The sequence below is a fragment of the Crocodylus porosus genome, unplaced genomic scaffold (assembly GCF_001723895.1).
Source record: "Crocodylus porosus isolate Cpor-Errol unplaced genomic scaffold, CroPor_comp1, whole genome shotgun sequence".
Classification (NCBI taxonomy): Eukaryota; Metazoa; Chordata; order Crocodylia; family Crocodylidae; genus Crocodylus; species Crocodylus porosus.
Genome location: NW_017728948.1, coordinates 11,900,396 through 11,913,908, shown reverse-complemented (window position 1 = coordinate 11,913,908; position 13,513 = coordinate 11,900,396). Strand labels below are relative to the sequence as shown.

The window sequence follows — 13,513 nt, the reverse complement described above, 5'->3', positions numbered from 1 at the left end:
GTGTTTACCAGCTGGAGGCAGCTGTATCAGAAATTGGATTGGTATTGACCAATATGCCTCCTTAAATATCGGTATCGGCCTCAAAAATATCTATGGGTGCAACCCCAATTCCTCATTTACTAAAATTCACAAATGTATTAGTAGACCATGGTCCTGTTACAGTATACTCCTGCATCTTTCCATAGAGCCAACTTGCATCCATCCTAGAGTCCGTTTAGCACCATACTTTAGGAGTGTTGCCGAGTCTTGTGAGCAAGTGTAATGCAAGTGACAACTGCCACTAATCAAAAACAAAACATTCTAATAGATGCTTTTAAAGCTTTTTCCTTCTTTTAACAAAAGTATTACAGTACAAAATTTGTACTAAAGCAGGTCCCACACGATAAGTGAAGTAGAATGCCTAAGTCAGTATTCTCAATCAGGGTCATGCGACACCCTGGGGTTCTGTAAGATCTTTTCAGGGGTAGCATGGTATGCCATGCAACGTTAGTACTATTAGGTGCTCAAATACAATTCACAAAGTAAACCCAATGGATTTCAAAGAAGAATTTATATTGTTAAAAAAATGTTTTACCCACTGTCATCTTTGAGTTGTTTGCAATAAAAAAAAAATTACTGTATTTTTTTCCCTTGATTTAAAAAAAAAAAAAAATCAAGTGAAAGTTAAAAGCCGGCATTTTCTGAGGTGCACCTTGAATGTAATTAGGTTGACAACCACTGGCCTAAACTTCAGAGACCTAATGCACGACCTGTGCACCCCAATCTATCTAGATATCTGTTCCCTTTCTATCTGTTGTATCTTGGGTTCCTATAAAACGTGTACAACTCCATCACAGTTCAAGTGGCAGCCCCTAACTATAAAATAGTGATCACAAGAGATCAGTGATGGACCCTAGTATTCGGAAATGCAAAGAACCAAAGTTTTACTAAACAGATGGACTACATAGGGGAAAGAGAACCCAGTTAAATCACGGCTCTCAGCTGCATGTCATAAGTAGTAACAGTACAACTTAAATATTTATCCACATGCTACAGTACAGCTACTCCTCGCATAATGTCATAGTTACGTTCTTGAAAAATGTGACTAGGTAAAACGATGTTAAGAGTATCCAATGATGTTACAATAGTTACCTACTAGCAGGCGGGAACCAAACAATGTTATAACCGAACATTGCGTGACTTTAAATGAGCGTGCGCTCTAACAGATCAGTGATGTAATAGCGAAACAACATTAACTGGGGCGGCATTCAGTGAGGAGTACCTACCTGTATTTTGTTTAACGAAGTTAATAAAATGAATCAAACAGTGATGTTATACAGCAGTTCTCCCACTTGGGCACTTAAATCGATCTAGAAACAGTATAACATTAGGTATCCCAGCATCCCCCATATTTAATTCAAGGAAGAAGGCATGACAAATTGTGAAATAAGCTACCTTAATGTCTAGTGCATAATTCTATGTAGCACATTTCCAGGCCATAAGCTAAGATATTCCATGCATAGAATAGAGACAGTTTCTTAAGTTTATAACAGGGGTGTCTAACCTTTTTGAATGTGGGGCCAGATCACAAACTTTTTATCACCCAGTGGGCTCGCGAGCCATATTCAAAGACCTCACAGGAAGTGGTATCACATCAGGAAGTGATGTCACGTGACCCTTGCTACCAATGAAGTTGCAGGAAGTGACAATGAAATGTGGTTTAAAATCCAAAATAAAAACAATATAAAAGCGACAATGAAATAATACCAAACCCTTGACTAAAATAAACACTTAGGTTACAGCAGCAAGCTATTTTGGCATTCCTCCCTTGTTGGCCTGGCAGCTTTGAAGAGAAATGGGCCAGACCTTGGGTGCTGCTTGGTGCCCCAGCCACATTTGCCCAAACCCATCCTCCCAGACACTTACTGCTTGGAAAGAAACAGGTGGGAATCAGGGGCTCAGCAGGCCATACAACCCCCTTCTGGCTGCCTTGGCCTGAGTTCCTCAGAGTTTTGTATCCTATTATTATTTTTTAAAGGTGGAAGTGGCTAAGACCTCTTGCCCATACCACACAAGGCATCTGAGACAGAAGGGTACCCGTTCTGCTGCCCTGGTGGCTGTGGACACTGCCTTGGAGGGGGAGGCGAAAGGTCAGGGATGCCCCTGGCTTGCCTGCATTGTTCTCTAGCCTCCTCCAGCTGACTCCTCCCTAGTGCAACCTTGTACTAAATTTTTATTTTTTACTTTTTGGGCCCCTGTGCCCCCTTGGCCATGTCCGTACAGGCTGGGAGAGAGATGGCCTCCACCCACAGTGTTTGGTGGCTCTGGGCCAGGGGTGAAGCTGCAAGGCAGCCGAGTTGGTACAGGGCAGCCCACGGCCCTGTGTAGGCAGAGCTGTCTGCTTGGGGGCAGCTGGAGGGGTTTAGTTTTCTCTTCCTGGATACAAGCCTGGCTCAGGTGGCCCTTGATCAATGGCAGCTGGCAGGCTCCGGGGCTGGGGGCTGTTAGCTGGAGCCTAGCTGCCCAGGCCTTTCAGCAGCACATAGCGCTTTTGGCCTCATGGCTGCAAGGAGCAGCCAGGACTGGAAGCAGCTGGTGGCGCGGGGCAGGGCAGGGCAGGAGTGTGGTGGTCCAAGGGCCCCCGGCCCCAACCGCAGCAGCCAGCTCCTGCCCCAGGCTGAGGCGAAGCCGCCAGAGGAGGCAGTGGCAGGTCCTGCCTGGGCTGTGCAGCGCTGTGCTCTTCCCCCCGGCTCTAATCCGGCAATGGCAGCAGGCACTGCAGCCGCTGCCCCACATACTGACACTGGCACTGCGCGACCCTTCTGCAGCTGGGAGCCAGGTAGTGCTGCGCTGCTCCCTGCGCAGAGCGCCTCTGGGCCAGGCTCCCCCTGCCTCCTGCCTCGCCCGGCTCCGGCAACCGCGTGCCTCGCAGCCCTGGCCCGGCCCCAAGGCACCCCCAGCTCCATGCTGGGCCTTACCCGGTGCCTCCGTCCACCACTCACGCGGGCAGGGCACGGGCCATGCTGCAGCTCCCCCAGCCACGTGCTGGGGGCAAGGAGTGGAGCCAGAGAAGTTGTAGGCGCTGCCTAGCTCGTCCAGTCAGGCGCGGCTGGGGCAGCCCCGCGTTGCACAGTCCTTGTGGCAGCGGCAGGGAGACCTGGCTCATGTGATGAGCCTGGCCCCATGGGGGTAAGCAGCTCTACTCCCCCTGCTGCCGGCTGGGGCCTGCAGGCCAGTCCTGCCCACCTTGCCTCGCTCCTGCCCCACTGCTGTAGCGTGCAGAGCAGGAGCCAGGACTCCTCACCTGTCCCGAGCGAGGGACCTCGGGCCAGAGAAAATGGCTTGGCGAGCCACATGCTAGACAAACTTGGTTTATAACAACCAACTGGTTGTGCTTGCAGGGCGTGCAAATACATGGTTGCCAAAAATAGTTCTTCACTCAGACATACAGACTCAAATGAAAAGGCATCACGTTGATTAACAAAAGAACTGCTATAGCAAAGGATTGTGAAGAGTCTAAGGTACGTACGTATATGGAGGAAGCAAGAACTGCTTAGGGAATGCAGGGAAATAAGTCCAGATAAGTTTTAAATAGTGTGGCTCCTGGCACTGAAGCTGTGAAGTGCTATGTATTCATGTACTAGCAAAGGTAGAGTTACAAGAATTTGATAAATTCACTTAATTATTTTTCATCCCTGAGCTTTGAAACAACTTCCAATAGTTTTAATAAATCAAAGGTTTCACTATTATAATTTTATTATAGAAACCCTAATGGGCTGGACTGTGTACAAATATACATAGCCTAGTAGAAAATGTATGATTTGAAAACAAAAGTGGTGCCAAGGAACCTGGAAGAGGAAAAAGGGTGACAATTAAAAACCATATCTACCTGAATCCAAGAGGGTCTCAAATTTAAGATGCCTCCCAATATTTAATTCTATATATGGAAAAAGTTACAGATGCGCTATGATTTCCCATGTCTAGAATTTAATTATCAGACAGTTGTCTTAAATTTACACCCCCTCCCCGCAATCCCACTGCTGTAGCAAGAAGTGGCAGGCGATCAGGTGGCAAAGGGAGGACAGGAAGCCTGATCCTTGTCCCCTGTACTTCCCCTAGTGCCTGTGCCCCTATCACAGGGCTGCTGGAGCTGCTGCTGCTAGTGTCTAGCCAGGCAGGGGCCAGTCACCGTGTTCTCTGTGCCCAAGGCCAGAGTAGGGCCACAGCTGCAACCAGGGGCAAGTGACTGGGGAAGCAAGTGGCAGGGGGAAAACAGCTGCAGCTGCAAACCTGACCCCAGCCTCAAGCCTGAGTTAGGGCTAGGGTTGGAGCTGCAGTAACAGCTTGCCCCTCTGCCTTGTACTCAAACCCAAGACAAGATCCACCCCCCACGTTTAATGGGGGGGGTGGAAAAGCCTTGTGATGGGTTTGAGTAAATATGGTATATTCCTTAGTATAGCACATGATACGTCTCAAAAGCAGTCTCATGTGCCCTTCTCTGTTTCCGTAAGAAGGAAAGCTGGCTTGAATGTGGGATCAAGATAACAGATACTAGTACATGTGTGCATTTTCCCCTGCCTGTCCAGTTTTGGAGCTCTTGTACTCTGTAACAGCTTATACAAGTTTGATACATTTCACCCAAGAACAAACACTGCACTAGGTCTAGCTCCAGTACTTCTCTACACCAGATGTTGAAGAGTGGCCTTCAGAAATCAATGTCTAACATTGCTATTGCCTCCTTTTCTAACAAAGTATAGCTGCTGCAGTTGGCAGTTATTACAGCTACAGCTCAAAGTTTCCTCCTGTCATTAGTCACAAGTCCAGGTAAAAATATTTCGATAGGTAGTCATCCCTCTTTTGTGTCATAGTAATTCTGTTCAAGGGCTAATTATATTTCCAAATAAACAGCTGAATTATCTAGTCTTTTGACATAACTTAGTTTATTGATAACATATTACTAAACATGTCAAGAATGTTACCACCATGTTCTTTTTTTAAATGCTTATGTGAGGTTTCCATACACAATGCAGTTTCAATGATCTGAATTAAATGAGGACCAAAACTGGTTCATTTAAAAAAAAAATTAATATGCACTTCATTACCCAAGCAATTAGATGAATATGCTCCAGCTTCATACTCCTAAGCAAATTTGGTAACAGATTTGCCATGTTTTAAAATTTGCTGATTATTTCAATTGTTCTTCCATAATTGTTAAGACAGTTCTTTCCTCTTGCTTTTAGTCACCATTGCTGCCACTTGCACCACAAACCATGTAGGCTGGCAACACGTCCAATTTTCTGAACGGTTCAGAAAATTGAAGCTCTACTGTATTATATTTTCAGCTGAGATGTAAAAGCATAATTATTTACCAGTGGGGATTTTTAGAGATCCCATATCACTACTAGGGCAGATACAAAAAGTCTACATGTCCTTAAAACAGGAAAGCGATTTTATTTGTTACACATTTTGTATGCTCAAATTCTCCCGTAGATTCAGCTAAATAGATCATTTTACTTTCACCTGAAGAAAAAGCATACTTTGTAGAATGCCTGATGCACTTCCACTCCAGAAGCAACCACAATTCAGCTATGGAACAGGGATTTCCCTAAACAGTTTTAAGCACTTTTCACATGAAAGGCCTTCTCTCTGGAACTACTGTAGTGTAGAGCTATTACACAACTATTATCTAGTGACGTTGGCATTAGCAAGCTAAAGGGAGGAAACAGGAAGGATATAAATATAATTTTGCATTCCTTTCTACTTCACTTGCATCAGAGAAAATTGCCAGTGTCCACAGAGCTGGAACAAAATCTCTGAGCTGCCACTCCAGCGGCCATCATAAAATGATATGCCTGCATTTTATGCCTCTGTTCTTTTAGAGGCTTAAGAACTGACAGAAGATGAAAATACACTCAGGCCCAAATCTGCAAAAGGTATTTAGGCATTTAACTTCCACTGATTTCACAACTGTAACTGTATTATAATTTGTATCATTTCAGCAGGACTAAGGTGCTTAAATACCTTTGTGGACCTGGGTCTCAATCTCTTTCTTCCTTTCCTCTTTTTTACATCTAACATCAGATAGATTTTATCTTAGCATAAACATGGCTGAGACTTCAAAATGTCATTCAGAAAAAACTTAAAGGAACATGTGAAATAAAACAACTATTTTTACAGTTTTTTTTCTAATTAGACATAATTCTCCCGCCCCCCCCCCCCCAAAAAAAAAAAAGCAGAAAGAAAAGGAAAAAGCAAGCAATGTACCACACAACAGAAAGGAAGTTTCTGGGGTAGGGGAGATAATAAGTAGCAGTAAGCATTCCACACGCTATCTAAACTAACAACAGTTAACGCTACTGATATAAGGTTCTCTCAAACTGTTTATAATTCTGTGACAAGTAAGATTTCATTCTCTTCTCAAAATATTTTGCAAGAAAATCCTCAAGAATGAAAGTATACTTGAAACTGTCATATAATCAGTCCATCCTCAAAATTTGTGACACTTGGTAAAATCACCTTAAATAACATATAAAAAGCAAAATAAAACAGTGATCCACATTAATACTGAAGAACGCAAGCAAAAACTGCCTAAGCACAATATGGATGTGTCAGTAAAACAGCTCTAAAATGGGCTTCTTTGTCTATGAATTAGACTGTCTTTTTAAGAGATCTTAAATTTTAAGCCAGACATCATCAAATTTAAGCACTCCACAATGAAGGGGGCAGGGCTGGTGGTGGATGAGGGTGGAATGAAGGGGGTAGGGCTGGCAGTGGAGGAAGAGGAAAGGAAAAGCAAGAGAGATGGACAGAGAGAACATGGACAGAAGCCTGCAAAGACAAATAAACCAGAACCGCATGATACTTTGCATATAAAAGCATGATATCAGCACAAATTTACTTTGCACAGCACTTTGCATAGCACCTTTCAGGCTTTAAAAAAATCCAAACTTGAAAATTCACTGACATTACAGATGCAAGGGGCCTATTTAAACAGTCCAGCTCCTACCTCCTGCTCCCCCCACCCCCACACACTTAACCAGCGCAGGATCAAATCCTTACAGCAGTGAACAGACGGATCGAATTCATACAGAATAGATTCGAAATGACGCTCCCATTGCATGGGGGGATGGGATGGGGACACGGGGGAGAACAGGGACAATCCCCAGTTTCAGCAAATGTCACTGCTAACAACCTTCAACAAATTTCATTCACTTTCCTGGTGACATCAGGGACCAGATACGCAATTCACTTCTTCGCACCCTTCAGAGGGCATTTCACCCCCTGCCCCTCCCCGTCACACCCTTGTGTCTCAGCAACACCCGAGCTACGTAGCTACCTGAACCCCAGCCCCTCGGTTCATCCATCTCCCCTCACCCCCTCCAGCTCATCTCCATCTTTGGAGAATCAGGAGCCGGGGAACCATATTCCACCCCATCCCCCACCCCCCCAATCCCTCCATCTCTGAACAACGCCATGCAGATCGCTCCTCACCCGCAGCCCAGCCCCAAATCACAGCCTCACGCCCCCTTTCCCCCCAAGCAGCCCCTCATATCTCTCCCTCCTCACTCAGCTGCTGCTCAAGGGCCTGCACCCCATCCCCGCCCCCCGGGGGGTGCAGATGCCCACCCCTGAGGGGAGCATCCAGCCTGCCTGGCACCAGCCCCAACATTTGGGGTGGGGAGTGGGGACCCCCCTGCCTCACCAACCTGGGGGCCACAATGCAGGGCTGGGAGCCCCTGAGGGCGGCCCAGGCCCGGCACCCACCTTGAGAGTGGGATACTCCTGCACCTTCAAAGTCATTGAGAGCTGAGCAGCTGATTCCTGCACCGCCATCTTGGATTGGGCACCCGCCGCCTCCTCCCCCCCGCCCGCGCGGAGCGACCTACCGCGCGCGGGGCATGATGGGCAGCAAAGACTTCCTTTCGCCCCGCCCCTCTCCTCCCTAAGGGGGACGGCCTGAACCACGGCCTGCTCCCGCCCCCCCCCCCAACAGCTTCATGGTACGCTCCACTAGAACACTTGGTAGAAAGGGAGAACCTTCCACCAATCATCGAGCCCCTTCCGTCGAGGAAGTGGCCCACTGTCAAAGGGCAGCGGATTGGAGGAGGAAGGAGAAAGGGCCACAACTGCCTAGCAAATGAAAGAGATCAACGCGCGCTCACGGGCGGGCCTCGCTGACGTGACGGACACGTCGCCACCCAATCTTTTAACAGCGCCTGGTCTCCGAGCCAATCAGAACCGCCCCTCTCCTCAGGGGGCGGGCCCGAAAAGTAAATTTTTCTGGCCACCGTTTTAATGACCCCCCAAGGTGTCCGTGGTGGGAGGGCGGGTCAGAGGTGGGAGCCTGGAGGAGGGGGCGGGCGTGCACTTTGAGTGACACGCCTACTGACCAATGCTTGGACAGAGCTCGCTGATGAGCACAGCGCGGAGCCAATGGGAGCTCAGCGTGGCGCGTGGAGGGGGGCGGGTGGAGTCGCTGCGGTCGCTGGCCGGAGCGGGGCTGTGCGGGTGGAGGGGGGGAGGGGGCCGGTGCCCAGTAAGTTCCGCGGGGAGGAGAGAGGGAGTGAGGCGTGAGGCGGCGGGAAGAGGTTTAAATAGCGGAGACAGAGTGAGTCCCCGACCCCCGGCTCCTCCGCCCCGGGACACCTGTGGCTGCCTCCGTGCGCGAGCGGGCTGGGGGGGGGCCCGGGCGGCCTGCCAGCGGGGCAGGCCGGGGCAGGGCTCCCCGAGGCGGCGGCGGCTCCTCCACAGGGCCTGGGTTTGCTTGGGGAGGGAGGAGCAAAAAAAAAAAAGCACCCTGCAGGCCCCTGGCTGGATTGGGCCGGGGCCCTGGGGGCCAGATCGGGCCCATCCCTGGGCTGACAGGTTGAGCACCGCTGGACTAGCCAAATCTGAAGCACCTAAGCTCAGCTTGCAAAAGTTTGTGTGTCCCCTGTGCTGAGTCGAGAGCAGCATGTCGCGACCCAAAAGCGGGGCGCAAGAATAGACTAACAAACTTTAAAAACGGACCAGTGAACTTTTTTTTTTTTAAATTTTAAATGTGGGTTCTTTCAAGGAGAAAAACTTGGGAAAACACAGGCTTTTCCTTTGCAGAATGGCACATGGCAAGGGGCTCCTTGTGCACCCCCCTGTCCCATGTGCTGTGGTGCTGGAGTGAGGGCCACTGGGTCAGGATGGGCCATTGGTGTTTACAGATGGGTCCTGGGACCAAAAAAAGGTTGAGAACCACTGGTGTAGAACGGGTTGTCAGCTGGGGGTACATGTCCCCCATGGGGTACTCTGAAAGGTCCCAGGGAGCACTGCCACCACAACTGGGGTAATATGATCCCAGCACTTGTTCCTGCCGAGGACAGGACTTGACAAACTGTTCAGGTCCCTTCCGACTCTAGAAACTATGAAACCCTGTGCCGTTGCCTCAGGAGCAGGGCCGGGGCAGGAGGAGAGCAGGCCCCTGCTCTGTCTGACTGCTTGACACCCCCCGCACTCTGCACTTATTAAAAAAGGTGCTGCTGAAGGTACACATATTAAAAAAGGCTGAAAATCCCTGGTCTAGAAGGCATATCTCTAGCCTGCCTTCTGCATGACTTCAGACTAGCACCTGCAAAGTTTGTTTAAAAACATGACCTGTGCTTAAACCTAGTGCGGAGCCTAGAATTTGACCACAGCCAGCTGACCTGTTTCTAAACGTGATTTATCCTGTTGGCATCAGGAGCAAAGTCTTTGTTTTAAATTTGTTATTAGTTATAAAAACGTAGTCGTGAGCTGTACCTGTAGTTTTGTGTTCAGCCACCTTGTTTTCCTTGTCTACGCAAGAGCTAAGAGCAAGAGCCTACAACTGGATTTATGTGGGTTGAAGTTGATTGACTTGATTGAGGCTCCATGGGGTTTGCTTGGGCTGTTCAGTTTTGAGGGCTGGAGTCTTAGTTGGGTGAATGGTATGCTACAAATCTTTGCATCGCTGTGTTTCCCTATTCTGTTCTCTCGCACGCATACAACTTGCAAGATATGTTTAAGGGGCAATTAAATAGACATGCTGGATTACATACATGTACTAGTCATGCTAATGACATGAACTATGAAAATAGCAAAGGATACATTACAACAAAATGTCTGTCGGGCTCAGGTGTGAAATCTACAGCTATTACCATTAGATATATGTAACCTTATATGTAATTAATTTAGCTATGTATATTTACATATATCCAAGAATCTCAATTTACCATAGTTTTTTGTAACTGATAGGCTTGATAGTTATCTTTAGTATTGTTCCAACTGACACAGCATATCACAAATAGAAAGCAATCAGGTGGATATGGTTATGTGGTCAAAAAGAGGCTGTCTTTGACCTGTAGAGCTGTGGGTGAACATTTGTCAGAAATGAGTAGCCAAAGTTGAAGGTATTTGCTTAATGGAACAGATGGCTGAGCCACCATCATGTCACAGAAAACAGCATGTATTCTTAGTTTAACACAAGAGGGAGCATGTCTAATCTTTAACCTTTAAATATTGCAACTTCAGAGAGGCAGCTTTAATTGTTCCATGCCAACTAATTTATGTTCTATGTTGCATGTATAAATATTGATACAGCCTGTGTATGCATTGTTGGCATATTTTCAGTTTAAGGTTGCAGCCATTAGTTTATCATGCAAGTATCGATGTAGAAAGTGTGTGGACAAGAACCACGTTAATAATTTAATATCAGAATTCTGAATGATGATAAAGAACACTGATCAGTAACTGCCTAATGAAATTAAGAACAGAATAAAAGTATTGTATACATTTGTGTACAGAAATAACATTATGGTTTAAAAGGCTATGGTTTTTGTTTCCAAATTTCTGCTGCTTAATCCACCCTCCCTGATCTAATTTAAAAGAGTTGAAATGCTTTCCATTTAATTAATAATTCAAAACAGATTAACTGTTTATATACAGTGGCCAATTTTTAAGTTGTATGATCATTTTGTGACACTTATAACAGCCAGGAAATGTAAACTTGGGGTAAATTAAGGTAGGAGTGTATGCCAGATCTTGTTTCTTTTTTCTTGTCCCCTAGTGGTGTGTGAGAGAGAAGAAATGTCAACTTCAATTTTGCATCTTCTGGTTTTGTCCAGTTCAAGTCACAACCTATTAATGTTTATCCTCTTCACATATTTTATTAATAAGAATTAACAATTAGTTGAAATTAAACCCTGCTGACATGATTCTGTAGGCCTACAGAACACCCTTACTTGTTTTAAACTTTTTTGTTTTACGTTTTGAAAGAGAGATTAATTTTTGGAGGAAGAAATGCCACATCCAATGCAAGTGCTTAATTGCTTTGGTTATATGTATAGCAAAGTGTAAATATTCTGTATATTATCTGCTGTAGTAATACAGAAACTTCATTTGTCTCCTTTGGGCAAGTAATTATATATTGAAAATGTGTATTGATGACCTTTTGCCTTCACTGGCATAAAATACACCATGAGATCAAAATTTTGGCAAGGTGGAAATTATATGAACAGTGTGAACAGTATTGTATATAATATACTGGATACATGGACTGTTTTTGAATAATTTGCCATTATGAAGTTAGGCATTAATAGTGCACGTGTGGCAAAGGAGTGATGGATGGCCTATGCTGATCATGAATGTTTTGTGGTGGATGATCAAGCAATCATTTGTTTCTGGAAGCTGAGAAATAATACTTTAAAGAAATAATTACTCTATATACATAGCTAGTAGAGTGTATGAATTGAATCTGTATGTTGGTAAGAGAAGTTACACACGTATAACCTTTAGTGATACATTTATGTCTGTAATGTAATTTTTAATGAGATTAGGATTCTAAAATGAAAAGTAATGTTTTGGAATAAGGGTTTGGTAGGTAGCACAAGGATACCCAAGTGTCTAACTGAGGATATTCGGAGTGTCTGGTGGAGTCTCCGCTGGTGTATGCACATTTTGATAGCTTGCGAAATAGCAGAACATGTGTTTTAGCTTCCTTGGCCAGTACCGCCTTTGACCTGTCAGGACTTGAATTTGTATATCCTTTTTTTTTAATAGTAGTATCTGGATAGAATTTAATGTTTGTTTTGGGATTGTGGTAGTTGAGCTTGTAACTGTGAACTGTTATGGGTTGGTTAGTTATGCACATATAACATGGTCAGATAAGTGGGCTTATTTAAACTAATTTCTGTGGGGAAATTATTCACACACTAAAAATCATCACCAGTTACATCCTTTACCCTGATTGGTCAAGGACTGAATAGAAGTAGAGACTGGCCTTCCCTGTTGCCTCTTAGAACAGCATTGTAAAGCAGCCATTGCAAATCAAACACAAATTCTGTTCACCCTCTTTGCCATGATGAGGAGGACATTTTACTTGCCTTTCAGGAGAACTACTTGCTCCTAGCCAGTGGGGTGAGTTGAATTTAACAAAGCTGCTTTAGAGGTTTAAACTGAGTTGCATTGATCTGCGCTGAACTCTCTGTGAATAGACAAGTTAATATCTCCTGGACCATTGAACTGGGATCTTCCAGGACAGCTACAACAACAACAGCAACATAAAATCACTTAAAAGTTATTGAAAAGTTTGTTGTGTATTTATACTACCTAGGTTTTCAAAAAATGATGTTCATGTGTTGTTATTATAGGGCCAGATTCCTACTGTAGACCAAATGCTAGCAAAGATTTCATTTAAAAAAAGAATATTGAGGTTGAAAGAGTGCAAACTACGGGTTGTTAAACTGACATAGTGCATAAACTTCTGTGTTCTTGTAACTTTTTGAATGGTTCAGAGATGTCTTAAAATGGAACAAGCGGTGGGGGGGTGGAAATCACCTGTGGGAATGTTTTAGCTGTGAAGAATGTGTTGGTGGCTGAGGTGTAACACCCCCTCCCCAAAACAGGGGTTTAGAAGGAAATGCTGACACAGCCCTGACTAGAGAGCAAGTCCTCTTGGTGCTGTTGTAATAATTGTCCAGACAATGCTTCCCTTCTTTCCTATGCCCTGCTTCACATCTCTCTAATTCCTTGTTGGTTTTTGGGGTTTTTTTTAACTTTCCCAAAAGTTTGCTATTATTTAAAGGCTGCCAAGTGCCTGGGGAGACCTGAGGAGTTCAGGTTGTGAGAGTAGCATGGACTTGTTAATCTCAGCCTGATCTTGTCAGTAACAGCAGAGCAGAGGGAGAGGGAGAGCAACTCCGGCTGGGGCAGCGCTCCCGAGGTTTGTCTGTTATTTTTATACCTAAATTCCGCCTCGGTAGCAAAGGATTAAGTAGCGGGGTGTTGTTTGTAATGTGTAGATTCCGTAGTGGCGGAGATGTGTGCGTTTCGCGGCATTGTTTGTTCGCAAGGGGGAAGATTTGCCTGTGTGTGCATGGAAGAGCCCGAGTGTGTGTTACGATCTGGGAAACGCTGAAGAAGAAGAAACGCTGTTGGTTCTCCATGCAAATGACCGCTTTGGTTGTAACAAAAGCCTTGATGTTGGGCTTGGAAAAATGATCTGACAGTGTAACAACCCCAGGCCACTTTCGCCATGTTTTTGTTTATT

The 13,513-nt window shown here is 45.5% G+C and overlaps 1 protein-coding gene across 2 annotated transcripts in view; it reads right to left on the bottom strand.

Moving 5' to 3' along the window:
- MAEA (macrophage erythroblast attacher) overlaps nt 1-7,866 on the bottom strand; it is a 91,702-nt gene extending 83,836 nt beyond the window's left edge. The window contains exon 1 of one of the 2 annotated variants that reach the window (XM_019553078.1): nt 7,744-7,866. In XM_019553078.1, coding sequence (XP_019408623.1) covers nt 7,744-7,812 — 69 coding nt within the window. In that variant the 5' untranslated portion in view covers nt 7,813-7,866. The remainder of the gene's footprint in view (nt 1-7,743) is intronic. The other variant, XM_019553079.1, reaches the window with a different exon arrangement.
- Nucleotides 7,867-13,513: the final 5,647 nt, after the last annotated feature.